This window comes from Colletotrichum karsti (genome assembly GCF_011947395.1).
Source record: "Colletotrichum karsti strain CkLH20 chromosome Unknown Scaffold46, whole genome shotgun sequence".
Lineage (NCBI taxonomy): Eukaryota > Fungi > Ascomycota > Sordariomycetes > Glomerellales > Glomerellaceae > Colletotrichum > Colletotrichum karsti.
In genome coordinates, this window is record NW_024065946.1 from 377,785 (window position 1) to 404,858 (window position 27,074).

General features: G+C 51.3%; 8 protein-coding genes across 8 annotated transcripts; 4 read left to right on the top strand and 4 right to left on the bottom strand.

Moving 5' to 3' along the window:
• Positions 1 to 342: 342 nt before the first annotated feature.
• CkaCkLH20_11262 (uncharacterized protein) lies at positions 343 to 2,607 on the bottom strand (the record flags this gene model as incomplete). Its single annotated transcript, XM_038893976.1, has 1 exon — positions 343 to 2,607. The coding sequence occupies one exon, from the start codon at positions 2,605 to 2,607 to the stop codon at positions 343 to 345; it is 2,265 nt and encodes a 754-aa protein (XP_038740802.1).
• Positions 2,608 to 5,805: 3,198 nt separating this feature from the next.
• On the top strand, positions 5,806 to 7,634 carry CkaCkLH20_11263 (dimethylaniline monooxygenase; the record flags this gene model as incomplete). Its single annotated transcript, XM_038893977.1, has 2 exons — positions 5,806 to 6,737; positions 6,791 to 7,634. 2 exons carry the CDS (start codon positions 5,806 to 5,808, stop codon positions 7,632 to 7,634), a joined length of 1,776 nt encoding a protein of 591 aa, XP_038740803.1.
• Positions 7,635 to 8,635: 1,001 nt separating this feature from the next.
• Positions 8,636 to 10,015, top strand: CkaCkLH20_11264 (uncharacterized protein; the record flags this gene model as incomplete). The annotated part of the gene is made up of 1 exon (XM_038893978.1): positions 8,636 to 10,015. One exon carries the CDS (start codon positions 8,636 to 8,638, stop codon positions 10,013 to 10,015), a length of 1,380 nt encoding a protein of 459 aa, XP_038740804.1.
• Positions 10,016 to 11,221: 1,206 nt separating this feature from the next.
• CkaCkLH20_11265 (reverse transcriptase domain protein) lies at positions 11,222 to 14,400 on the bottom strand (the record flags this gene model as incomplete). The annotated part of the gene is made up of 4 exons (XM_038893979.1): positions 11,222 to 11,372; positions 11,575 to 11,734; positions 11,777 to 12,200; positions 13,870 to 14,400. The coding sequence occupies 4 exons, from the start codon at positions 14,398 to 14,400 to the stop codon at positions 11,222 to 11,224; spliced, it is 1,266 nt and encodes a 421-aa protein (XP_038740805.1).
• Positions 14,401 to 19,275: 4,875 nt separating this feature from the next.
• Positions 19,276 to 20,154, top strand: CkaCkLH20_11266 (C6 finger domain-containing protein; the record flags this gene model as incomplete). Its single annotated transcript, XM_038893980.1, has 1 exon — positions 19,276 to 20,154. The coding sequence occupies one exon, from the start codon at positions 19,276 to 19,278 to the stop codon at positions 20,152 to 20,154; it is 879 nt and encodes a 292-aa protein (XP_038740806.1).
• A 284-nt stretch (positions 20,155 to 20,438) lies between these two features.
• Positions 20,439 to 22,309, bottom strand: CkaCkLH20_11267 (FAD-dependent monooxygenase; the record flags this gene model as incomplete). Its single annotated transcript, XM_038893981.1, has 2 exons — positions 20,439 to 21,777; positions 21,840 to 22,309. 2 exons carry the CDS (start codon positions 22,307 to 22,309, stop codon positions 20,439 to 20,441), a joined length of 1,809 nt encoding a protein of 602 aa, XP_038740807.1.
• Positions 22,310 to 23,056: 747 nt separating this feature from the next.
• On the bottom strand, positions 23,057 to 24,049 carry CkaCkLH20_11268 (uncharacterized protein; the record flags this gene model as incomplete). The annotated part of the gene is made up of 1 exon (XM_038893982.1): positions 23,057 to 24,049. The coding sequence occupies one exon, from the start codon at positions 24,047 to 24,049 to the stop codon at positions 23,057 to 23,059; it is 993 nt and encodes a 330-aa protein (XP_038740808.1).
• Positions 24,050 to 25,957: 1,908 nt separating this feature from the next.
• On the top strand, positions 25,958 to 26,893 carry CkaCkLH20_11269 (Dienelactone hydrolase- related enzyme; the record flags this gene model as incomplete). The annotated part of the gene is made up of 1 exon (XM_038893983.1): positions 25,958 to 26,893. One exon carries the CDS (start codon positions 25,958 to 25,960, stop codon positions 26,891 to 26,893), a length of 936 nt encoding a protein of 311 aa, XP_038740809.1.
• Between the last annotated feature and the right edge of the window lie 181 nt (positions 26,894 to 27,074).

Sequence of the window (27,074 nt, forward strand, 5' to 3'; positions counted from 1 at the left end):
GTGAAAGTTTTCAAGCTTTTCTCTGAAGTCATTGCTTGAATATGTGAAGGGTTGGAGTCTACCTCTCTGTCAATGGCCCCGACTTGGCAATATCAAGGCACGGACCTCTACCGGCCGAGGGCCCGGCGAAGTGGGGCCGTGGTCGGCGATTCTAAACCGGCCGGGAAATTGCGCTCGAAAACGGACCAACATAGCAAGAATGTTTGAAGTATTTATTTGATACGTACTTATACAAAGAAAAATTGGCCGTAAAAGATACCGGCAAGCGAATGAACACGCGCCTAGACGCCCCAAGCCCCCTGCTCCTGCCATTATGCTAACACCCGTTATGCTCCTGTCCTTTTAAGCATCAACCTCGTCCTCGTCTAAGAATCCGAGACCGCTATCGTATCTTCTTCTTTTCCTCCCAGAAACCCTTCTCACGAGATCTCCGGAAAGAAGTCCCCTCTTCACCACGGTCCCATCCGCCAGCGGTGACTTTGGCAAGCCTGCGGATGCAACCTCAACGGCCTTACCCTTCTTCGGCGTCCCGGCCATGGTTTTCGGGGGTGTTCCCATCGGGGTTGTCGACCCGTCCTCTGGTCCCGTCAAGAACTCCGTACTCATGCTGACAACTCTCTCCAACTCCGCCTTCATCTGGTCAATGACCCTCTTCGCCCCGGCCTTCTCCTCAGCCAGTTTCCCCTGCAGACCCTTCTTCTCCACCCTCAAATCTTTGATGCCTTCGTACGCAGCTCGCAGGTTCTCGTTGACCCGCTCGATCTCTTCCCTCAACTCCGCAACCCGCGCGTCGCGCAGCGCGAGAGCTTGCCCGCTGCGTCGATTCAACGAGGCGACCTCCTTGGTCTTGCTCTCCTCGCTTTCCTCAAGCCTCTTCCGGAGAGACTTGGTCTGAGCCACGGCGTCGGCGAGGTTGCCCTCCAGCTGCGCGATCATGTCTTCTTTGCTCCTCAGCACGCGGCGCCCGACTTCGATCTGGGCATTCTTGGTGGCCAGGGCGTCGCGGTTCTCGCCTTCCATCTTGCCGATGACGGACTCGAGCTCCGTCACGTCGCGTATGTAGCCGTTCACGGCGCCCTTGAGCCTGTCGACGCTGACCTCGAGCTCCTTCACCGTGGCGTCTCTCTCGGCGAGTTGTGCTTTGGCACGAGAGAGCTCGTCGTTGAGGTCGTTCATCGCCGCTACGCGTGCACCGAGCTGTTGGCGGAGGGAAAGCTCTAGTTGGTGGTACTCGTCGATGGCACCCTCGTCCTCCCGGGCCCGTCTGGCGAGGTCGCGGAGGCGGGTGAGAAGGAGGTCCAGGACTTCTGCGCCGTGGGATGAGAGGGGCAGCGTTATCTCGCCGGGTGTGAGGTACTCGAGTTCTAGCCGCGCCGTACGCAGCGAGGAAGCAAGAGAAGTGATCATCTCGCTCGCGTCTGATCCTGGGAAGCCCAGGTTGCTGATGGAGTTGTTGAGCTCCAGAAGAGCGGCGGTGCGGTCCGATACTGTTTGGAGGAGGGCGTTGATCTGATCTTCGACTGTTTGCAGGGGTTCAGCTGCGTCATTCGTATAGTCGGAGGGTTTGAAGGCGGATAGGCGGTCCGATAACCGTGTTGTGAGCGAGGTGTAGGATTCAAGAGTGTTGGTGAGTTTTGACATCTCGAGACGAAGAGATGAGAGTTCCTCCTGCAGTATCTCCTTCTCGGGATCGGGAAAGCAGGCCTGGACAGCGGCGTGGGATAGGGGATGAGGTTCTGCTGATTCTCGGTGGGAAGAAGACGGCGTCATCGGGCCTTGCATTACGGGGCTCGTTGGTGGCGGCGTGAGAAACGAAGATCTCACCCTTGTAGGCGTACTGCACACGAACTCCGCCATGGTCGCATCCCCAAATGCCGTGTCGTCAGCCAGCATCCTGTCTCCAGCAACCGACTCCGCTTCGACGGTGTCTGTTTCCATGTAATCGTCCATATAGGGGCCTCGTGCCGCAAGAGTCCAATCGTGACAGCTCTTCCCCTGTACACCGGACCGACTAGAGAGCTCTTCCTTCAGACTCTCCACCTCTCGCTCAAGGGCCCAGATTCGGTCCGTGTCTAGGATGATGGTGGCATTTTGCAACTCATAAATCTCGGCGTCCTTCTCCTTGAGTTGCGTCTTGAGCCTGTCAATCTCGGCCTTGGTCCCCTGCGCGCGCCGGCGTTTCTCGGCAGCGATGGAATTCATCTCTTCGCTGAGACCATTGCGCCGGATGCGGCGTTGGACGCGACCGTCAAGGACCTGACGAAGCGGGAGGAAGTGAACTTCGCCGCTGTACGGGAGGTCTGACGTGGTGCCCGTACCGCTGCCGGAGGGGGCACGGGACACGGGGGCGGAGTGACGGCGGGCGCCACTGCTACTCGGGGTTCCCTTGTTCAGGGTTGTGCGACGGATCATCGGCGTCAGGCCGGTAGATGAGGCAGTGCGGGAGGCAGTTCGAGGAGTTGACACTGGGCCTGGATCTGAGAAGCGGACTTTCCTCTTGGATGTCCTGTGTGGTGTCGACACCGACGATGCGCTTGGAGAATCGGTAGCCATTCCTGTGCTTCGACGCGTGCGCCGGAGCGCAATCGGGAGGTCCTCGTTAGGCATGTTTGTAGGATCCGGTAGGTTCGAAGAGACGAGTCCTGTAGGTTGGACGGCAAAACCTACAATGCAGGAAGGATACGGCCAAACAGTACTTTGAGCGGGTTTCACGACCTATAAACAGACCATTCTCTCCCTTGTCGCAGAGCTCCAGAGTCCAGACGTGTAGGCCAATGTTGATCATTCGCACCACCCAAAAGTTGTTATCGCTACCATTGTTTATACATTTCCTATCGTGGCCTAGCGGCCCCGCAAGACCGCAATTCGGCCCCGCCTGCTCCGCGGTCCCCCGGTCGCGGCAGCCAATCGTCTTCGTTCCTGCCGCGGTCCGCCAAACAACTCTGCCCGTCGTACGAACATGCGGCTGTTTGAATCGCGACTTTTCTCATGTTGAGGCGCGTTCGACACGATGAGAGCGTCCGTGGACTTGGGGATCGCGCTTGAACGGTTCACGACGCGATTATTGGTCGCACCGGAGCCGTGGAACGGGAACCAGGTGATCCTCATAGCAACGTTTGACTTCATTTCATTGTCCGCTCTATTGTCCACTAAGACAGCAGTTTATGTCCATATGAAACCGCATTTTGAAGGCCCGAAAACAGCATCTTCCCACAGGACGCGATTGTTGTTTTCTCGATTCCGCCTTCAGACGGCCTGGTCGACGCCTCTGCAGCTCACCATTGGATGGCAATCTGCCGCGACCCGCACCACCTGCATCAACCGCATCCGGATCCGCTTCGCTTCAACCCTCACTCCACCCCACCACAAATTCCCATGCCGCTCGTGAGAAACTTAGACTCTCTTTTCTCTTCCTTCCTCAACTATCAATGGTTTCGTGGTGTAGTTGGTTATCACGTCAGTCTAACACACTGAAGGTCTCCGGTTCAAGTCCGGGCGAAATCATCCCCTTGGGCGAATGGTTTAGTGGTATAATACTCGCTTAGCATGTGAGTGGTCCAGGGTTCGATTCCCTGTTCGTCCATCTTTTTGCCGTTCTGGCCTACTATTGTGGTTGTGAGGCCTTAGACTCTCCAACCCGTGCGTTTTGACTCTCTGAGGGCAGTGAGAATACACGATCTAGCTCAAAAGGTACCTTTACCGACTGCTCCATTTGTTTTGGCCTAGTTGTTGGTGTCCTATGGCTGAGTAAAGATTTGTCCCTACAGTGGCTGTTTGCTACCTTCACTTGCCTGGGTAAGTAAACGCACTTTCGAGTCAGCGTTTTGCACTTTGCAGTTTATGCTTACAACTTCCAGCCCAAAAAGAGATACAAATTAAGAACTTTTCCTGAGATTATGAATGCTGAATCAACTACAAATGGCTGCTCGGATCCGGAATGAAGCCTTCCTCCTTATCTACTGACACGCGATGACAACACTTTTTCTGGGCCCTATCTACTGATCATTCAGATCCTAATCGGCGCATATAATGTAAACACAGCTTCAATAAGGCCAAGATCTCATTGGAAGCACTTCATACAGACATCCAGACTCACGACGCCGGGTTCAAGCTCGCCACTCCACGAAGACTACCCAGGTTGCTAGATCTGAGATGAGCATGGTCCGAGAAAAAGCAAAGGGGCTTCAAGTGACCTCAAAGTACGTAGAGAAGTCGAGTGGGACTAACATCGCTTAATATTTAACCTCCGAACTTGAAGTCTACAACGTTGGCTAGACAAAGTTATGGGCTCATGATTCTAGAAGTTGAGTGGTGTCTGAAGCATTTGGACTTGTTGTTCTATTGTCTAGTGCCTTTCATGACCTCTATGAGGCACAAGGCGCCTGCTTTGGCGGTCTGCTACGGATCCGCATCTACATAGAGTGATGGATGGCAAAAGCTGCTGGTGCGGGACTAGACAGTTGATATTACGAATAGGAAATCTGATTGTTCCAAGTCACAAGAGCTTTCTGAGCTGGAGTATGTCATATAGACTTATATCCACATAGCCAGGATTTAAGAGATCTTACATTAATGTCCCTCTAGCATCCACGTGGGGTTCCTCGTTGCCGTGCATGTTCTGCTATCCCAGCCATCCCAGCCCCGAACTAGTCTTCATCCCAATGCCTCCCGAGACGTGTCGCTTAATTGTCAACACGTGGTCCAGCTGAAGAGCCACGCACCCGATGAGCAACTAGCGTGCTCAAGATATGTTTGTAGGTGTACTCAGTATCCAGAGTGAGAGTCAAATGCTCCCTCTAATTTGAGATCTGACAATACAGGCGGGCCGGACCTTCTGATCCTATTGATACTCGAGAAGCGTCCACGATTACCGAAATCACGGATCCTGCGCACCACGAAGGATTAAGCCAGCCACGTATGTTTTTGCCGCTTTCAGAGGGCGAAGTTGGTGCCTAGTATGTTCGACCATCTAGCTGTCGGTGGTCAATAGTAGCACGCATCAACCAACAGAAAACAGAGTTCGGGCCGGCGCTTACTTCATGTCCTTTAGTCTGATAAACCAGACGACAAAGCAAACGTGCGGGTTTCATGCCCTACCTACGCGAACTACCCCAATCCTTCGGGTCCTCTAAACCGAAAAGAAAGGATCGAACATGTCTTAGCCTGTGAAGCCGTTAGATCCTCAGCCTCAATAATCCCAACCAGCTGGCGTGCTCTCCATATGTATCGCCTCGCCACTTCCATTCGCTCCATGCCTACCGCAGTCTATCCGTAAGGAGCGAGTGAGACCACGTTCAAGACAAGGGGTTATTCGACCATTAGCGCGATAGTCCAGGATCCTTCGTCGTGCCGGGATGAAGTGATTGGATACCATTCTGTCGGGCGCCCCGTGGCTGCTTTCTGGTCAGCTTACGGACAAGCGCGATAGCTGTGCCGATTCTGTCGCTAGCTTCAGCTTCTGACACGAAGTCATCTCAGCTCACCACACCACCCGTCGACGCCTCCAAAGCCTCCATGTATGAGCTGGCTGCCATTTCTGACATTAGTTACCCAATTCGGAAATCTAGGCCCATCTTCTAATGGGAATTCGGCAGAGTTTACGATGTCTAAACTCTCATCGCTGCCGGGGAGGCGTCCCGTCGCAAGCTTCGCGGGCAGTTGCAGGTTTGTGTAGCATTCCGCCGTTGCCGAGCTCAGTTTAAATCGGTCGGAAGCCCCCTCGACTTGGCCGTGGCGACAATTCCGTCTTCCGTCATTCACGCGTCTCGCAGCTCTTGACTCCATTTTGACGGGAAGAGAAGAGCGATGGCACCCACTGTCGACACTCTCATCATCGGCGCCGGGCCGAGTGGCCTTTGTGCCGCAAAGACCCTTCTTCAACGAGATCCGTCGTCCGACATTCTGCTCGTCGATGGACGGGCCAGCGTTGGCGGGGTCTGGTCCAAGGAGCAGATCTACCCGAACCTAAAGACGAACAACTTCACCACCGCCATCGACTTCTCCGACTTCCCGATGGACCTCGAGGCCTACGGTCTGAAAGAAAAGCAACACGTCCCCGGGTCCGTGATGCACGAGTACCTCGTCTCCTACGCCAAACACTTCGGCGTGTATGAGAAGGTGCAGCTCAACACCCAGGTCATCCGAATCACCCGACCCGATGGCGAGGAATGGTATATAGACGTGGACCACAATGGAGAGGCCAAGACGATATCTTGCAACCGTCTGATCGTCGCGACCGGCGTTCTTACTGTTCCGCACATGCCCGACTTCAAGGGTTCCGAGGAGTTCGATGCGCCCATCGTGCACTCGTCCGACCTCGGGCCACGGAGCGACCTCTTCTCATCGCCCGATATCAACACAGTTGCCGTTCTGGGTGGGAGCAAATCAGCGTACGACGCCGTGCATCTGGCCGCGTCCACCGGGCACAAGGTCCGTTGGGTGATCCGCCGCTCGGGGCGGGGTCCGGCGTGGGTCTTTACGGCGTTCACGCAACTCGGTCCGTTCAAAGTATGGAGGGAACGTCTCGTGACCAGACGCATTGTCGCCTTCATGTCGCCGTGTATATTTCCCGATATGTCGGGGCTGACATGGATCCGACGGTTCCTGCACGAGAACGCGCTCGGCAGGGTTATTTCGAAGGCGTTCTGGAAGTTGATACGCTATGACACTATCAAGGACTGTGGATATCAGACGCACGAGAAGACCAAGGTGTTGCAGCCCGAGCAGAATCAGTTCTGGTGAGTCCGCCTTGCCGATATAAACATGTACGCTTCTTAATGACGATTCACAGGTACGGCACTACTTCTGGTATTCTTAGTTTCGACGACGACTTCTTCGAATACGTGCGCAACGGTCAGGTAGAGGTCTACCGCGAAGACCTCGACCACCTTTCCGACCATAGAGTACACCTCTCTGATGGCACATCCTTCCCCGTCGACCTCCTTGTTGCTTCCACCGGTTTCTCTGCCAAACCCACCATGAACTTCGAACCTGCGTCCCTGCACGCCGAACTCGGTGTTCCGACCACGGAAATGAGCCCCGAACAAACAGCATTCTGGAAAGAACAGGACTCGAAGGCCGACGCGGTCATTGGAGCTCGGTTCCCCCGTCTTCTCGATGGTCCCTTCCTAAGTCCCACCTCGTCGAAGCCGAAGCCGTTCAATCCTGGCGCGTCAGTCGAGGTGTCGTACACTCCCTGGCGCCTATACCGGAGCATGGCGCCACCGGGTCTCGCGGCGAAAGACGATCGATCGCTCATTTTCCTCGGTGTCTTCAGCAACCTGGCCAACATCATGAGACTGGAGGCTCAGTGCCTGTGGTCGCTTGCCTACTTCGAGGGCAAGATTCCCTCGCTTGACAGGAACATTCGCGCTGGAACGGTCTACGAGGAAACTGCGCTCCTCCAGAGATGGGCTCAGCATCGCGCACCATACGGACACGGACGGCAGTATACGGATATCGTGTTTGATCAGTTAGCGTATTGGGACATGCTGCTAGGCGAGGTCGGGGTGCAGACACAGAGAAAGCCGAGCAAGTGGGCGGAGTTTTGGGAATCGTACACGCCTTTGGATTATCGAGGAATGGTGAAGGAATGGATGGATCAGAACCCCAAATGGGGCAGTGGAAAGGTCTAGATAGCCGATACCCCTTACTTCTCAACATGAATGTTCGTTGTTTTTGAAACTGGGAGATTCACAGTGGTGTCATCATACCCTATGACAAGGAATTCTCTCTATGATAAAGAATTGAGTAGATTTTGCAGGGATAAATCCGGGGAAACTCACAGCAGCAGGTCGTTCCTCCAGTCAGGGATCCGGATTTGTATGACAGATTAGGGAGCATGCGTAGTGTCGTTGCCGGCCAATGTTACCAGACTTGTTTCATTACTGGCCATTGAACAACCTGATCTACGAGACTAAGCTCACATAATCTCAAAACTTGTAGCAGTTAATCGTGCTGAAGCAGCTAGCGAAATGTGTATAATCTGGCCAGCCGGCCCGCGTTTTCATTGCAGGTCTTCCGGACGGGGCCGATCCCTAAAACCGGGCCTGTGCCGTCCTAGCCGGGATACTCGTCGCCGCCAGCAAACGGTCAGATCTGTTTCTTGAAAACGGCGTTCGACTAGAGCCGCTGGTTCAATCAGCTTGAGATTTCTGCTCTCAAAAGGATTTGATCACAGGCTGGCGCGAGCATCTCGCATCAGTCGGCACCGGCGAGGGCCATACCGAGGATGATGAACATGGCAATGTTCCAGAGACGCATCATCTTGGAGGTCATTCACCTCCTGTCAGCACTTCGGGGTGCCACAGAGCGCCCCTGCTCCTCACCCGGAACGGGTTCGGACCGAGATGAGACGCCTGAATCAGCCCAGAAGCCGGCCTAGATGCTAGTGCTGTCTGAAAACACGGGGGTATTTGGGTGGAAATAAACGAACTCGGCATGAAACAGAAGTGAAACTCCAGCCCAAGTCGTCAAAAGTTCCCCATCCCAGAACGCTGGGACCTTGCCGTCTTGGCTATAAGCAACCTTGTGTCCTTGGCGCCTCTCAAAAGCGACACAGGAACTCGAAATGGTAACTCGTCTCATGTCTAATTTCTTTTTGGTCCTTTCGGTGTTGTCTGATTGATCAAAGGCCATGCTCTGCCAAGGCCAACCCCAAGTGGTGATCTCCTTGGCCGCCGCCCTCATCATCGTCTGGAGTATCCGCCTATTATTCGTACACGATGGAATCTCGACGTTGCTTTACCAGTTCGACGAGTCGACCGGACAACAGGTGGAGAGCGCGTTCGTCCGACAGGCCATGAACGTCGAGTTTCCCGAACCCATCGACTACAGGCCGATTCAGTCAGTGTGCGCCGCCACGCAGTTCCGGCCAGGGCTCGTTTTCAGCTGCGCAGGACAGCATGGGGGCATCGGCATGGTGCGCGACCAGATTCTCAAATGCGTGCGGTATGCGATACACGGCGGCGGCGCCATCGTCGTTCCCTCGATGCAGCTACGCAACGCCAAAGACATCTCCGACATTGAGACGGAGAAGCTGGTGCCTCTCGACTACTTGCTCGATCGACAGACATTTATCACGCACCTGACGGAGGGATGTCCGGGAATGCGCATCTACGAACGGGTGGAGGACTTTCCCCACTACGACCAGCGAGCAGGGGAGCCTCTCGAGCTGGTGGGAGACCAATTCGAGCCGAACCATCCTCGCGAAGGACTGGAACACCCCCGCGAATGGCGGCGCTTCTTCGACGAATGGCTGCACAAGCAGTCTGTGGAGATCCGGACAGACGCCCCGGTGCACGTCAAGATCGGACAAGCCTTCCTCGAGTATCCCGTCCGCGACGACGGGCCGGCCTTTGTGCACGAATACGGCAAGATCCTCTCCTTCCGAAACGACACGCGCGAACTGGCTGCGAAGATTCTGTATCAGTTGAAGAAAAGGTTCGCGCTACCTATAGATCCGACAAGAGCGATCAACCCCGGCGCCTACTTTGGCGCGCATCTACGACTCGAAAAGGATGCCATTGATGCATGGCAGCCGGACGAGTGGCGTTTCTCGCGGATGGACGACCAGTTCGAGGAGCAGTTCCAGTACATCGAGCGCATGGGTCTCAACGTGGTATACGTCGCGTCCGGAAACCAGACGGTGGTCGAACTGTTCGATCAGGCGCTCAGGAAGCGTTCCGCGGCGAAGCCCGGAGCGGGGAATAGGCATGTCTCCGTCGTGACGAAACGCGATCTGCTTCAGGGGCCCGACAGGAAACTGTTGGACGATCTCACTTTCGACCAGCATGCCCTGATAGACTTCCTGATGCTTTTCAAGGCGAGCGCGTTCATGGGTGTCGCGCACTCGAGTTTTCCCTGGACCGTGGCGCTGCGGAGGCATGAAATGAGCAAATACACGACATACGGAAACGAAGGGTCAGATATCCTACGGGACGAGTATAGCATCATAATGGGAATGCAAAAGGATTATCCAGAAGTTGAGCCGTTTGTCTACGGTCTTTGGCCATAGGCTAGATGTATGGCGGCGAAGAATTAGATGTGAAGGGTTCAGCGAGACATCGCGATGAAACGGAAGAGGAACTACAACATACACAAACATGGGCCGGCGCAATGAAGGTTTGCAGCGCCATGAAAACGGCGCTAAATAAGGCGTTTGGAACGTTATTGGGTTCATGGATTTCAACACATACAATACTCTCAAATAGATGAGCCACGCATACATATCGACATACATAATACAGTCAAATTAACAACTGATTTAATCGCTCAGTGCGTGTCGAGAGTACCAAAGTCTACCTCAGAGATTCACCCCAGCGGTGAGCTTCTTATATCCCAGCTGTTCAAGATATGTATAGAGCTTTTTACTCAGGAGGTATTTTATTCCATTAAGGGCTCAAATCTAGAGTAATTCTGACGTTGATAGACGTTTGCTGTTCGCTCAGGCGACGCTGTGATCAGCGAAAGTGGAAGGTCAACGCCACGGGTTGCACCGTATACGGGTTTCTTCCAGTCCCATTCAATGCCGTTGAACATATTTACATGATTTTAGCGACTAGTGACCTTCGTGGAAACGATTACATTCAGTCTTTAATTCCCCTCCACTTGGCTGAAATTCTAGTTCGCACCTTGCTGTCGTCAACTTCTTTTCTGTTTCAACGTGTACCATCCCCATGCCCAGTCTTGAACATTTCTGGTCCCTTGTTTCTAAACTCATGCTCAGGAATGACGTTCTCGAGCAAGATGTTCTTCCACCCGGGATGGGGTACCACGATCTCAGAGCTATCCAGCACCGTGAAGTGCCAGCCCCAACTAAAGTCTTTATAGCTTTTGTTTTTTTCCACGAGTTTTCCAACGTTCCTCGGTACGCCGATGTTGAAGTTGAATCTTACAACAGATTCGTTTGCAGCAATCTTCTCCATAGCTGTTGGAAAGTCCTCGAACGTATAGCATTGAAAGTATCCAGCGTATGACCCGAAAGACCGTGACGAGTTGGGGCCTCTTCTTTCTATCCATGATAATGGAGTTAAAGTCCCTTGCCTGCATGCCTCGTCCTTGGCAAGTTGCCACGCGATATCTCTTTGAACAACTTCTTGGAGGATGTCTTCGCATAGTCGGACGTCTGGGTTTCCGTCTAGGACCAGGGAAAAGGAGTCTGGCGGCATTCCAGCAGACCTGAGAGCCAATGCCTCCATAACCCAGGTAGCCACATTCCAGGTTATTTGTCTGGGTCCCAGACTGATATCCTCGTCTCTCTCGCCGAGGAACGGGTCAAAGACTCTAGCGTGAGGGTCTTCAGCTCCTTGATCCGGCTGGAATACATTCCGCCATAGGTTGACTCGACGTTCAACGCGAAGAAGGGGATTCTCCTGACAAAATGGGATCAGCCCTCGAGCATGGCTAGGGGAATCTGCCACGGATTCCTTATCCTCGTTCAGGATGATCCTTCTGATGGATTTGCGTTCCTTTTCTTCAAGTGAATCCAAGAAGCGAATAGCCGAAGCCGCAGCTGATAGTCGATATCTCGAGCGATCACCTTGTCTCAACTGGCGAAGAATTTTGGTTTCTGACGAGTCCCCCAGGAACTTGGCCAGCTGCTCGGCGCTTCGGCTGGGATTGAAGTAGGAAGCCAGTTCCATGACGTTATCGTAGGAAGGTATGTCCCAAGGCTGAACTGAGCAGTGTACGATGCGCAAGGGGTCAATTCGACGAATGTCCTCGGGACGAGCGCCTAATTTCCGCCACAGTCGATCAGCTCCTCGCACGAGCTCACCTTTGTAGTGCGTCGATGCGAGTTGCAGTGCATGCTTGACAAACTCGCGGTAGGATGAAAGTGCTTCGCCGTAATTGTCCGGGATGTTGTGCGGGTCCTTTCTGTTCGTCACCTTCTTGATGTGATCCAGGACAGGAACGAACTGCGGATAAGTCGCAGCAAGTTCGCTGTAAACTCGACCGATCATGCTGTCCCCGCTGTAGTGAAAGATGGTACTTCGGAGGTTGTCGAGAAAATCTGTTCGCAGCTTGGAAAAGGTGCCCGCGAGGAAGCAGAGATCATCGGAAAAGAAAGTCGAGAATGTGATGGTGTTTACACCTAGTGTGAGAAGTTTCATCTCAGCTGCAACCGTCTTGCAAGTGTAGGCGAACGATAGCTCAAGAGGCTGGCCATCAGCTTGCTTGATGCATCGGTGGAGTTTGCCCTGAATGAGCTCGTCAGTATCACAGACATAACCGCCATCGACGGACAGGTAGTACGTGTATACTATGTCTCTCAATTCCCGAGGGAGAAGAAAGAATCCGCTGCGGCTGTTCATAGTGCTTGTTCTCCAGGATTCTCTGAAATTTTGGGAGATGCCGGGAATTGGTTCGAGGTGGTGGTGAGAAAGGGCGTGATTAGAAAGGGCACGGGGTGGCTCAGACTTGAGAAGTTGAAAGTGAGGAGGGAAAATTTGCTGATGCGGGTATGCGTCTGCATTTATAGTCGAGATTTGCCCGTAAGCGCGAACTATCGTACCTTGTGTCTCTGGTGACTCCCGACTGAGGCCACAACGAACCTTAAAAAGCCTCCTCATCAATCGACTGCCATGTGCCAGGATTGAAAATGACTCACGGACATTGAACTCAATGAATGGCTTGGCCTCAATGAACAGCAAGGTCTTTAGCACCTTGATGTCTCCCGCATCTAAAGAGAGGTTGGGTAGAACTCGCCCCTTCGTGGGAACCATCGCCACCTTACTTATTGTCAGAGATCGCAGACGGTCCATACACACACGATGGGTCTTCAACGCGGCTCAGATGATGTGACAGATCATCAGTATGGCCACTAGCAGCATAATGAATGTGGGATAAAGTTGGTTGTATTGCTTAGTGTAATCTGCTGGTCCTGCAGTAGATCTATATAAACAATTGGCGTATATCCCTTATAAGGTAATCCTGGCTTGACTATATAGTTAACTGAGTAATAACTATAAGCAGTGAGTTTCGTATAAGCAAGGGCATCCCTGGTTCTGTCACACCCCCTCAGAGACTGCAGTGAAGCTATGTCTCTGGATAATATCGTTCCCATCCTACTTTTCAGTCTTCTTGCTGAATCTGACGAATTTGTTGTTCAATATCGGCCATTCCCAGCTGTGCTAAAAATTGACTATGCTTCTGAGCTGGAAGCGCCTTTGTGAATCCGTCTACAACTATCTGATTGGTCGGAATCCATTGGTACTGTATTAGTCCTTTCTAGAGTTCCTATCGTAACCATAAGTTATTAATGTTGATGTGTCGTAGCTTGCTTGTCGCTTGGGGCTTTTCTGCGGTTAAAAGTCTCAAGGTTTGCTGATTGTCACACTAAAGGTTGAAGTCTTCGTCCAGTGTTAGGTCGAGTTGTCCCATTAGTCTTATAGCTAATAGGTATTCCTTTGTTGCAGCTATGAGTGCTACAAGTTCGGCTTCTATGCTTGAAGTGACGACTCTTTATTGTTTGATAGACTTCCAAGTGATTGGTCCTCCAAATAGCATCATGGCGTATCCTTGTGTACTCTTCCTCGTGATAGTGTCGTCAGCAAACGAGGCATCTGATGCACAAAGTAAAGCTCCTTTTCCTTCGCAGTTGAACTCAATAGCGAGAAATCGGTGTATCCAGCAATACAAAAGGCAGTCTTGAGCTGCTTTCATATGTTCTGCTGATGGATTGGCTGAGAATTCTGACAACCTGGCTGCTGTTCTTGCTATATCTGGCCTGCCGAATATTGACGCCCATAGCAGAGATCCGACGATACTTTGGTACTTATAGATCTCTTGTGGTGTGGCTTGTTCTTCGTTTGGTGTGAGGCTGTCGGTGGCCATTGGTGTTCCTGGTGGTCTCCTTCTCTTATTGACCTGGAAGTCATCGCAGATCTTGCTGATGTAGTTGTCGAGGCTGAGCCAGAGCTTGCGCTCCTTGCGGTCTCTGATAATCCTTATGCCTAGGAAAACGTTGAGTTCTCCTAACTCTTTCATTTCATATGCTGCTTTGAGGCCGCTGACGATATCTTTCGCTGTGTGCATGTGTCTCTTCCTGTAGATAATTGCGATGTCATCCACAAAGATAAAAACCGTGATGCCTTTTCCCACATAGACACAGTCGTCCTCATCTAGAGGGGCTAGTCCAAGTGACTTGAGGGTGGTGTCGATGCTCTTTTGCCATAGTAATGGACTTCTTCTGAGTCCATATAAGGCTTTCCGGAGTATGAGGCAGTATCCAGGTCTGCTGAATCCAGGTGGAAACCAGACGTAGACTGTCTCATCGAGTGTTGCGTTGGTGAAGGCGTTCACAGCGTCTAGCTGCAGGGTCTCAAGGTCGAACCTCGCAACTATTGCCATTAGGCTTCGGAACGATCTTCCAGCAAGTGTTGAGGCGTAAGTCTCCATTCCGTTGAGTGGCTGTAGATCGCCTCGAACGCAGATTCTTGCCTTGAACTTCACGAGGTATCCGTGTTTGTTGGTCTTGTAGGTGAAAACCCATTTGAGCGGTAGAATCCTGAATATTTCTCTGTTGACATCCTCCAGTCGAGACAGTTCAAAGGTTCCTTTTCTCCATACAGCTCGATTCTCGATGTTCATTGCTGCTAGCCACTTAGGCCAGTATGGATGTGATTTTGCCTCGTTCCAGTTGCTTGGTGGCTTTGGTAGATCTTTCCGATGGACTGATCCTAATCCTTGTGCTGAACTATCCCACTGGTCTTTGTCTTTGATTGAATCTGTGGACTGAAAGAATGAGGTGGATTTCTGGCTTGACTGCTTGAGCCGGCGAGATGATCTTGTTGCTGACTCTGGTTGATGGTTGATTTGGCCGATAGGGACTTCTCTATTGTAGATGTTATTGTTCCTTCGTCCTGCAGGTCTCCCTCTTCTTCCTACTTGGCTTGACGTTGTTGTCTCGTCTTGTGTTGCAACCTCTATTGTAGGAAGTATCTCTTCTTCCTCTTCATAAGTCTGGAAGTTATTTGAATCTGGAGTTGGCTCTTGGTGTATGTCTTGGACTGTGGTTTCCTGATCTTCCTCTTGGTCTTCCACCCCCTCAGTTGCTGGCGATGTCTGAGGCAGCAGCTGGTCTGTTCCTGGTTCCATAGACTCTTCAGGGGTGACCATTCCCCTTGAATTGATCTCTTTGCGAAGCTGTCTGGTATCGACAGGTACTAGTGGCTGGTGAGGATTGTCGCTTTCCCAAAGTGCTGAGTCCATAGGCAGTTCTTCGCTGATAGGGTCTGGAAAAGGGATCTCCAGCTGATTGAACTGTTTCTCAAGCTCTAACTTATGAAGCATTGAGGTATCTTCTTCCCTGGGATCATAAAGCTTTGATTCATCAAAGGTGACGTCTCTAGTCCTCATGACCTTATTCAGGGCTGGTATCCAGATCCGATAGATGTTGGTGCTGTCATAGCCACAGAGATAGCCGACATGGGCTCTTGGCTCTGTCTTGTTGGACTTCTGTTGTCCGCTTTTGTAAGTAACTGTTAGGGGATAGGCCCTACAGCCGTATCTCCTGAGATGTGCCATCTGTGGCATTTCGGGTCGCTGGTGAGTGGCGTCTGGCCGGCTGTTTAGCCATGAATTCACCACCCCCTCAGGCGTCTGCCAATTGTGGCGTTTCCGAGGCATTCTATTGCCAAGGTACACTGCTGCTCTGATGAGTTCAGGGCCAAGCTCTTCAGGGAATCTTGACTGAAACCTGAGTGCCCTGACTATCATGAAGATAATCCCTCCAGCTCTCTCTGCTGGATTCTGAGCGCCTGTGTAGTCTGCAGAGCGTTGGATGAGATAGCCTTCTGTGGCTGCCCATAGGTCGAATGCGTTCCGCAGGGCTGTATCCCAATCAAGTCTGATGATTGAGACTCTGAAGCTGTATTGCCGCTCAAGAAAGGCGACAATTTGTGACAATGCTTGTAGTCCTTCTTTTCTCGCTCGAAGACCTCGTATCCAAGTGAACCCACTCCACTCATCTCTAATCAGAATGATGACCTTCTCGTTATTGTATGCCTTGCTGATGACGAAGAAATCCATGGAGATGTAATCCCCTGGGGCTGTAGGGTTATGGTCAGGCTTTCTCCGAGATACCCTCTGCATTGCTTTGCCCGTTGAGCATGCTACGCACTCGTCCTTAGAGATGCCTTCCATCTGTATACCCCTTGTTGTCTTCATCATCCTGGTTAAGGCCTGGGCGCTTGGATGACCTAATCGCTCATGCCAAAGCATAGCTTCTGCCTTTAAAGGTCTGAGAGGTTCTGTGGTAGAAGGATGACCTGGTTTGGCTTCATGCTGGCTGGATAACTTGAATCTGACTTGCTTATTGCTGACAGGCGTATTGCTGAATGAGCTAGTGGATTCCTCTGAGGCGACGTAATCCAGTAAATACTGACCGTGTTGCCAGGGAGTTGTAAAGAGAAGTTCTCCCTTTGAGTTCTCAAGACCTGGATGTCTGACTGTGAAGAATAGACCGATTTTCTTGAGTGGTTCAGTTCCCAGAAGGCTGACAGGATAGTCCGGGATGTACAGGACTGATCTGACAATAAAGCCCTTCTTGTGGGGTCCTCCTCGGTTTGGTTTGACGACCATAGTGCCTTTAGCAATGGCCGTAACATGTCCCCCTCCTGTAAGGACCTGTTGCTGGGAGGAGTAGTCAAGGTCTCTCATCCTCTTCAGGTTGTTGCAGATGTGGTAGGAACTTCCAGAGTCGACGATCACGCTGTTCCTTAAGGGAGATCCAGAGAATAGGCTAGCTGCTGGGATCCTTGGCTCCTCATTGAAATAGGATGACGAAAGTGATCCATCTGAGTCCTCTCCGTCCTGAGTGAAGTGGGAGGATGTCGTGATTGTTGTCTGTATGTTGTTCTTTTGGTTGAACGTTTCGATCCTTGTCCTAACCCTTGGATTGTTCTTGAGAAAATTCTGGGCTTTCTCGATTGCCCTCTTGTTGCTACTGACATTTGGGTTATAGGTCGATTTTCTAATCGCAGGGTTGAAATGGGCGCAGGTTTCAGCAAAGTGTTTCTGACCTGGGCAGGCTGGGCATTCTGGCTTCCACTCTGATGGGAATTTCTTTACTTTCTTATCTTCTTCATTTCTTCCTTGCCAAGTAGCAAAGCTGGTTGTTTTCGCCTTTCCCTCTAGCCAGTCTGGGTGTTCAGATCGAATCCAGTTCCTAAACTCGCTTGCGGCGATGGCTCCATGCCACCTTTCCCCTTTCTTTGGTCGTTCGAGAGTTTTCTTGGCCATCTGGTGGGCTTCAGGTGTTGCCCAGTCTGGAGCGACTGTCTTAACTGCTCGTAAGAAGTCTCTGACCTGTTCTCTTGGATCGCTCATCGATATAATGTCCAAGACTCTAGCTTCCTCCATAATGTCCAGGTAGGTATTGAGCCAGTCTATAATGTTTTATCTCTTAATAGATTCAAGATGGAGGATGTACCTCCTTTTGACAAGTTCTTGCCTTGCTTGGCTGCTTGGAGCCAGATTGTCCTTCAGAGACTTGACCATATCTCTGAGGCTGCTGTGTCTGCTGACTTGGTTCATATGCTGAGCGTCAACAGTTGAGATTATCCACTTAAGGACATCATTGAGGCTCTGCTGAACCCTTCTGTATTCCCTTTCTCGCAATTCGAACTTAGCCTTTTCAAGGTTAAGAAGATTGCTGAAGTTCGCTAGGGAAACATCGTCTGGATAGTTAGGCTGTGGCTTCGTGTTTACCACCGCCTGATCTGGGTCGATGTAGTCCCAGACGTCGTGGACTGTAGCTACCATCCTGAGACTGTTGAACCATTCGGTCCAGTCAGAATCATTCTGGAGCCGCTGAATGTACTTGGCTGTATCCATTTTGGATGCGAAGCCTTGTGGTCTTGCTCTGCACTCCTTCTTGAGCTTGAGCTGATGTGTCTTTCCGATTCTTCTCGTGCGCTGACGGAGAGTCGAAAGCTGGTTGAGACTGTCGTAATCTCTTGGGCTTGTCTGGTCTGGGGCTGGCAATAGCCCTGATCAGGTTCTTTGCTCTTCCTGAGCTACCTTCGTCTCTTGACTAAAGGTTCTGATTGGGACTGAATTGCCTGAGTCTACTGGGCTCATAACTGACAGATCATCAGTATGGCCACTAGCAGCATAATGAATGTGGGATAAAGTTGGTTGTATTGCTTAGTGTAATCTGCTGGTCCTGCAGTAGATCTATATAAACGATTGGCGTATATCCCTTGTAAGGTAATCCTGGCTTGACTATGTAGTTAACTGAGTAATGACTGTAAGCGGTGAGTTTCGTATAAGCGAGGGCATCCCTGGTTCTGTCATGATGACTGTTGAACCATGATAAATCAGGTCAGAGTTGTCATAGAATGGTTTCTGGTTACCTATTTACTTTTGAACTTATCACCTGAAAGGTTTCTCGCACCCTTCAAGATCCTGGCCTTCAGGGACTGTGCCGCCAGCTCCAAGAGATGCTCCGTGTTGATCGCCCGCTGCGCCGGAAGCCGGTGATCGGTGTTATGTAGGGCCGACGGAGCCGGGTTCGACTGAAAACGCCGACCGATTGTGAAGTCTTCACAAACAATGCAAATTTCCTCTCTCGCAACAAGATAAGCCCCCAAGGCGATTTGATCTTGCATGCAGCATTCCGGCAATTTCCTGCGGTCTCCCTATATTCTGCTTGTCAATCCCTGCACCTAGTCAGGTCTGTACAAATCGTAGCACTTGAAAACTTCCAGGTCCTCGCGATGGCGGCAGTGAAGTGGGTCTGGAATACGCGTGTAAGGCCACAGCCGCATTCTCTCAGGCCTAGGCCATCGCAGCCAATACCATTCATTGCAAAGGGCGGGAAACATTCATCGCAACATAGCACCTCTTGAATTACTTAACGCGTGTTGCAGTCCTCACTTTGTACCCGCGTATTCCGATTACCTTTCCTCAGTCCTGAAGGTCCATACGAACCTTTCTTCCACCCACAACCTACTACCATCTCATCCGATGCCAAATCAGCGACGAGATCAGCCTGGCGGCCGACGGTCCCACAGGAAATCCAGAAACGGCTGCAGCGGATGCAAAAGGCGCCACATCAAATGCGACGAAACTCGCCCAGAATGCCGGAACTGCATAATGAGTGAGCGAAGTTGCTCATTTCTCGATTCAGACGCTGGATGTGAATCATCCCTATCCAAAGCAATCTGCGAGACATTTACTCCGAGCAACGATACCGACTTGAGCGTGGTCGTTCCCAGAGCTCCACCAAAGACCTCGCCAAGTACTGTGGCGACCTTCACGGCATCTCATATGGCGTTTCTTCATCATGCCGAGTCTCACATGTCAGAGTTCATGAACCTGCGCGGCAATGTGGGACTCATTATCGACATCGCCGTCGAGCACGCGCTTACAGCGCCCCATCTCCTGGATCAGTTACTCGCACTTTCAGCGCTTCACCTTTCCACTCAAGACACGGCTTTGGCATCTTCGTTCAACCGCCAGGCCACAGAGCTGCAAACGCGTGCTCTAGGCTGCTTTGCCGACGCGAAAGAACACATATCGGACACCACGTACATGCCGACCTTTGTCTTCGCAACGCTCTTGGGTATACATGTCCTCTATGAGACACTCCAGAGGGATTACGGATCGCTGGCAGGTTTTGTCGATGGCTTCGTGGGTTACTCACGTCTTCACCGTGGTGTCCGAGCAGTCACCGAGACATACTGGCCGAAGATTCTTCAGTCGAACCTCAAACCTCTTCTTTACATTCCGGTTCTAGCACAACAGGTGGACTCGCAACCGCCCGGTTCCGAAACAGAGCAGTTCAAAGAATTTCTTGCAGCATCTCCAGCAGTATCAGCATCCAATAATGGCTGTCTCCCAGCACTCAGCGGTATTCAGTGGGTGCTTGATATCGCGAGACAGGAACCTTCAAGATTCGACGTTGGGGTTAATGCCGTCATGGCTTGGCCGCTGTGTATTTCGGAGGAGTACATCGAGGCGCTTCGCCAACACCAACCAGAAGCTCTCGTTGTCCTGGCGTTCTACGCAGCTACATTGCACAGATATCGACAATTTTGGGCATTTGGTACTTCTGGATCTTCCATTGTCCATATGGTCGCCAACAGTATTGGTTCATTTTGGCAAGATGCTCTGAGTTGGCCACTCCAAGTTTTAATAGAAAGCTGACGCATGCTCCTTATGGACTTCCAACTTTTCATTATTCATCCGCCGTTTCCTGTGAAACTCATTTGCATCTGGTTGTGTTGGTACATGTAGGCGTGGGAAAATACTTTTTCACGTGTCAATTGGATTCTATCTACATGTACTTTCATTTCCGTCCTGGCCTTGGAAGATGACTCTACATACATCCATGATGGTCTTCAATCTTCCACCAGCAGCGCATGCGCTCATCCCCGTGTCTTGTGGGCATCTATGACCGAATTGGACCAACCATTTCGCTCCATGACAGCCTATTTGAGACACAATCTGCCCGTGTTCAAATCGTAGTCCCACAAGTGACTTCCGACTCCTGAAAGAACATACAAGCTCGAAGTAGGGTCGTATTTCCGCTTAATATCCAACAATCTCTCGTAGTTCTCGCCGTAGAAGTCTTCTTGGAAGTTTGAGTTGAACGGGTTTGCTTCGTTGATGTACGCGCCTGATCCAGGTGCCCACCTACGCCAGACAGCTTCCTTGTTTTCCTCTGTCCACGCAGCAGCCATAGCCAGGGCATCCTGAGGAGCAGATTCCGTCGTGTTGATGTAGGCGCCGGTACTGATAAGGTGGATGTATGCTTTCCTCCAGGCAGGGTTTACTGCGCCACGCATCCCGGCCGGTACGCTCGCAGTCCCCAGTCCGCCCTGGAGTCCAAAAATCAGAGAAGCGGGACGCCCTGTGACTTGTGACCTGGTCATGTCGTGCAGATGGGACCGTAGAGTGTCCAGCGGAACCTCCGTCAATTCCTTACGACCTAGTAGGCGACTGGAAACCAGGCTGATCTGTGCAACGGGCTCTGGAGACTTGTTCAGGTCGTCAAAGAAAGACGTGTATGTTGGGAAAACGGCTGGCGCCGCGATGACCACTGACAACGTGTGATTGTCGCCCTGTGGCAACATGCGCCTTCTCACTGGCTCCAAAGCGGCAACCAAGTCATCCAATGTTGTGTTGAAACCAAAAAAGGTGAAATCTGCCTCAATGCCGCGGCTGGAATTAACGAAAGGTTCCTGGGAGGCCAATGTTGTTGTGGCAGTGCCGAATCCTGCTATTCCGGCGTCCATGAGGTCTGGTAGAGAGCTGGAGAGTGTCGTAAAGGCATCCCAAGATGTTGCGAGTGTAGCCATGTCTGCTTGATCTGCCATTGACATGGAGAAAGTTGTCTTCACCACGTTCCTCGGTATGGGATGTGTGCACAAAACATACTCGGTGACGATTCCATAGAGGCCTGGCCCACCCCCTCGAATAGCCCATAGTAGGTCCCGATTTTGGGCTTCATTGACCACGAGAATGTCGCCGCCTGAGGTGACGACCGTGGCTTGGAGGACCTGATCGGCAGCCAAACCGTAATGACTCGAAAGGGGGCCATGACCGCCTCCACCGATGAAGCCGCCAAGGCCAACTGTGTTGACTTGGCCGCTGACCAGGGTCCTCCCAACACCGGCAGCAGCTGCGAGAGCACTTCCCCAGTTATTACCACTCCCAAGGATTGCCACGTTCTCGGTGCCATTGCCCAGTGGGAGCGGCCACTGAGGATTCATCTCGATATTGCGAAACTGATGAGTCCAGATGGACAGCGAGTACGCGCCACTAGATCTACTTCATATCAGTATACCTGTACTTGTTCGATGCTTGCTTCGTCCGGCTCTTCTACGTACCTGCCATTCAGATCGTGCCCAGTTCCCTTAGCAATAATGCGGATATTACGCATACTGGCCCACTTCATAGCCACTGCAATCTGGCTCGCAGAAGTGGCATTGAGGACGAACTCGGGCAGCCCTCCCAATGTACATCCGTCATCCTTGTAGCCGTAGTCGCTAGGAGGAACGCATGAACTGTTCGCCCAATAGGGATAGTCGATGGACTCCGGCCGCTGGGCATGGAAACTGCCGGAAGACCAGTCTCTGTCGACTTCGTCGCAAGATAACGGAGAGGAGAACGGGTTGCCTTCGAAGCACGAAGATGCCGAAGGTTGCGTCTTGATCAACATGCCGCCAACGGACTGGTTGAGGGCATTCCATTCGTCAGGCCGGGCCCAGTTCGCGTCGAGGGGGGTATTTTTGCAGAAGACATCTGCGGAGACGAACTCAGCTAGAAAGAAAAGCGCACAGAAAGGTTTTGTCCACATGTTTTTTTTTTGGATATTGATCTGTCTTCAAATGTAATGTGAACTTGTCTTCAGATCGTGCGGCAGACATGAGACGTCTTCAGGCAATATAAGTAGCCATCAGCTACAAATACAGACATCTTAACACGAATGGATGGTGAGAAGCGCGTGCATGAGAAATCAAGTCACGCAAACCCCAGCTGCCTTCGTTGATCAACACGCGTATATACGGGTCGCAGGGCTAAGTTCCTTCTCCGTGCTGCTAATCTTGAACCTATGTTGGTTCCGCGTGTTCTCTCAACCTTAGAACCAAATCATAAGGAACATGAATACTCCACATTTCAGGAGGAACATTGCAAGTGTTGCACGAAGCTGTGGTCCCGGTACCCTTTCATTGTCTTCGCTCACGTGGGACCACGTCATGATCTTCGCATTTCCTGGCCCTAAGCGTTGAGTCACTAGCGGGCTACTGTGACGTTCTTCAACAGCCACTTTTACGAGTATTGGACATGCCATCAATTATCGTAACTGGTCCTCTCCTCATATCGCATCCACAGTCTGCCAGGGAAGACGAGTAAGACGGAAAGACAGAGGTGTGACAGGCAACACTACTCCATTTGGAGAGTCAGTGCGCGCAATTTGCCATCTTTGACAGCTTCAAGGCACCCAAGATTAGGTATCCATCTATCAAGCCTGCATGTACGAGCGGAGACTCAAGAACTACTGGATTGTAACTCGTTTTCTTTCTTGAAGACAGCTAGAAAGTTTCTAGGAGCTTTCGAGGCCAACCCAATGTAGTGATCTTCTCCACATCTCTTCGGCCTTGGAAGCGTCCAGACACTGAGAGCTGTAGCCATTGCTGAATTGCCCCGCGGCAGGATCCCATTCTTCCGAAATCTGTGCGTCCTCGAGATATCCTCCACCCTTCCCCTCCAGAGCTGAAGCAGTAGCTCCCCAGACTACAGTAGATGCACCCTGCTCTGAAGTCTTGGTTATCTTCCTCATGATTGGGTTGGTTTGTTGAACATTGCGTTCATCCTCTGGGAGGTTCCGCGCAAGCTCTGTCGATACCGAGCCTGGATGAACGCTCCAAGCATGAATTCCATCCTGCCCGAATCGTCGCTCAATCTCGTTGGCTGTCCAAGAGTTACAGAGCTTGCTTCCGCCGTATGCTATCATGCCGTTGAATGTCTCTTTCTCGACGTCTTCGAGGTTGAAATTGAAGAATCGGTGGGCAACGGAGGAGACTATGATAACGCGGGAGGCAAAGTCTGGCGATGCTGCAGACTGCAGTGCAGGCTTCAGTAGGTTGAAGAGGAGAAAGTGTGAAAGATGATTGGTGCCGAAATGGACCTCGAAGCCGTCGTGTGTTTTCCCAGGCATGGGGTCCATCATTCCAGCGTTGCAGATCAGAATGTGAAGTTTCTCGTTTTTGGACAGAAAGTACTCGGCACACGAGCGGACACTGGCAAGAGATCCCAGGTTGAGTTGAAGAAGGTGGACTCGGTTGCTGTGAGCTATGTCCCCTAGTGCAACGCGGGCCTTGGCAAGATTCCGAGCAGTGAGATACAGAGTCGCGCCGGTCGAGTACAGTGCTTTAGCGGTTTCCTTGCCAATTCCTGCTGAGCAGCCAGTGATAAGAATGGTTTTTTCCGGCCACCTGTTCTCGAGGCCTTCATCAAGAATAATTTGTCGAGCTGTAGGGCGAGAGTCACCTGGTCCCTCGGGGGACTGGTGAGCGGCGACGTAGCGGTCTGTCATTATCACCTTGAAAGAGAAAGAATGACTGAAAAATGGGATATGCTGAGAAGATTTTGTGACTACCGTGTAAGTCCGACTTTTCTGTGTTGGAGGGAACCCTCAGTCTTTTATGCTGGCCATGTCTTGTAGATAGCGCTGCCATTTCATCTTGTTACGCAGTACCGGCTGCTTCAAATCAGTTCACTCTGGAAAGCCTTCAGACTCCGGGATGATGTTCGCTACAGTTTTCGCCGATGGTGGATACTTGAATTACGCCAGGCATGCTCACTGACAGACTATGGAGATTGAACTTGAAGCACCTGGGACCGATGAGCTGTGTCAGCAAGTATAGTCTAACTGCGCTATCTCCGGCTTTATTTGGTGGCTCAGTATAACTGAAGACTGGAAATCAGTGGCATGCGTCCTTTCGAATTTTACCCGGTACCGATAACGCATCGCATGACGCTTCCCGCGGCCCCCTTCAATGAGATATAAGCATCAGAGGCTGAGCAAGTATCTTTGATCTCACGAGTAAGAACATCTAAGTGCTGCCTGTCCAAATTTTTAATTGAGTGACCGCACGCGCCATCTCATTCAAAATCCTTTTTCCTCATAGTTGTTCAATATCACCAGTTAAGTAACTTATATCAGCTCTTTTTTCAACGTTCTCCTAGATCCTTATGTATCTTTAATATCCACGCCTATAAATGTGATGAAGCTCTAAATTTTTAAGGCACCTACATCAAAATCAAGGACTTCGATGATGCCTTCCGTGTTTTCGAGGCCAAGTTGCGCGGTCGTCCAGTCAAACATCATCTGCAGATTGCTTACACACATCCATTGATGGTTCATGAGAGTCTGTTCGATCGTGATCATCTGCTGCGTTCTTTCGAGTTCAAAGAATATGACAGCGTTTTGCAGCTGTGCGGATTTCTTTCTTGACTCAGCGTAATTCGATGACATTCATAATCGCTTTCAGTCAAGTTGCCCTGGCGAGAGACTGCGATTTCTATGGGCTCTCTATTTTGTTCCTACCGCATACACCGTGCTGAGCCGTCGCAAGGTCTTGCAGCTTGTTTAACTGTACAGCCCAGTGTACAGAAATATAGATGACGGTAGAGCAACTGGTATAAATCTTAGTCGCCCATCTCACCGGGACTTTCATCAGACCGACAGTCCGCCGCCTGCAACATTTTCTATTCTCATAGCCACCAATTGTCATAAACAAGGTCGGCCGCGGGCGCCGGTTCGACAGCGGACTTAAGTTGCAACTGTCGTTATTTCCGCTGACATTGATAAAATCGCCCATCCCATCTTGACTGATTTTCTAGAATTCGCCTAATCCTTCCATTTAATAGCCCTAATCCGCTAAGATATCCCGAGAGGACAATATCACAGGTAAGATTTCGCCTGATCCTCGCATTTAGAATGTCTTGAATACCTCACCCTTGCAGGTCTGTGCTGTCTAATCGCAGCATGCTACACAAAGTCTATGAGATCCATCACTTCTGAACGCCTCAGTAAGACGTTATCGGACGCTGGCGCAACTCTCGGGGTCCGATTTGTGTCTTCCCATGGCATTGCCTATTCCTAATCGGCTTCTTCGTATCTCAAAGAACACTTTGCCCTAGCCAGAGTTTGTGCCAAGTGCCGTGGTTAGAAGGCGCAGCTTAGAGGAAGTGTCACTGTGACAATCTTCGACAGATTACATCGAAAAGCAACAGTGTGTTTTTCTTTACGTAGGTACTTAAGACCCAAATACTTTTCGTGCTTCAGCTGATTTTTTTCGCCAACATATCCAAGATTTATCATATATCTCTACGTCCGTTTCGGTTGATCATGATCTTTGACGGACTTCTTTCTGTCTTGTCCCTCTTTCATCTTACCTGTTGCCTCGCAATTTCCATGGTGATTCCAACTTCCTCAGCTATGTCTTCGGCGCCAAACGCATCTTTCGGTTTCCAAAAGGTCGATTTCAAAACTCACCTTGGTATCAATCTCGTAGGCAACCTGCGTCAACCGACTGGCTTCGATAAAGCCATGAAATACTCGGCAATCGTCACTGTGGCTCCTGCCGGAGGTGCCAAAGAGCAGACATCTGGACTCTATGCACGGAAGCTCGCAGATGAAGGCTTCGTTACGATTGCCTTTAATGCCTCTTTTCAGGGAGAGAGTGGAGGAGAGCCTAGAAACCAGGAGAACACCATCGCACGTGTCGAAGACATCCGTGGCGCGGTGGACTTCCTCGTGAGCCTTCCTTACGTGGACGATAACAAAATTGGCGTCTTGGGAATCTGCGCTGGCGGCGGTTACGCTACCAGCGCCGCCATGACAGAGAGACGCATCAAGGCCGTTGGAGTCTCGGTTCCTGTCAACGGAGGCCGGGAGAACAGGGCGGGTGGACAGATTGCGACCATTTCTGCCCTCGATCAGATCGCCCAGCTCAGGTCTGCAGAGGCTCGCGGAGGAGACCCGACTATTGCGGAGTGGATGCCCGACAGTTATCAGAACGCCACCGACATTGATCACCGAGAGGGTTACGAGTACTATCGTACGTCAAGGAATCCGCATCCGGGATGGCAGAACATGGTGCGATTCTCGACCATGGACGCCGTCTACGGCTTCGACGCCTTCTATCTCGCAGATGTGCTTTTGACCCAGCCTCTGCAAGTCGTCGTCGGTGGCAAGTTGGGTGCTTTTGGATCCAACCCGGACGGTCACGCTTTATACAACGCCGCTGCTTCGACTCAAAAGGATATCTTGGTAATGGACGGCGCTTCCCACTTTGACTTATACGACAACCCCGAGTATGTCGACCCCGCCGTAGCTAAATTCTCCGAGTTTTTCAGGGCCAACCTAGCTTGACTTCGGGTGAATCTCTACTTGGAAATACTCTGATTGCCGTGCTTGGTTCCCAACCCACAGTAATGGGATAGCTAGACCTTATATGAACAATACACATTCGTATAAGCTCGTTTTCTGCTCACCACACGTGGATATCATATGTGTCCCGTCTGATATTTATAACAGCACACTGTCAATCAGA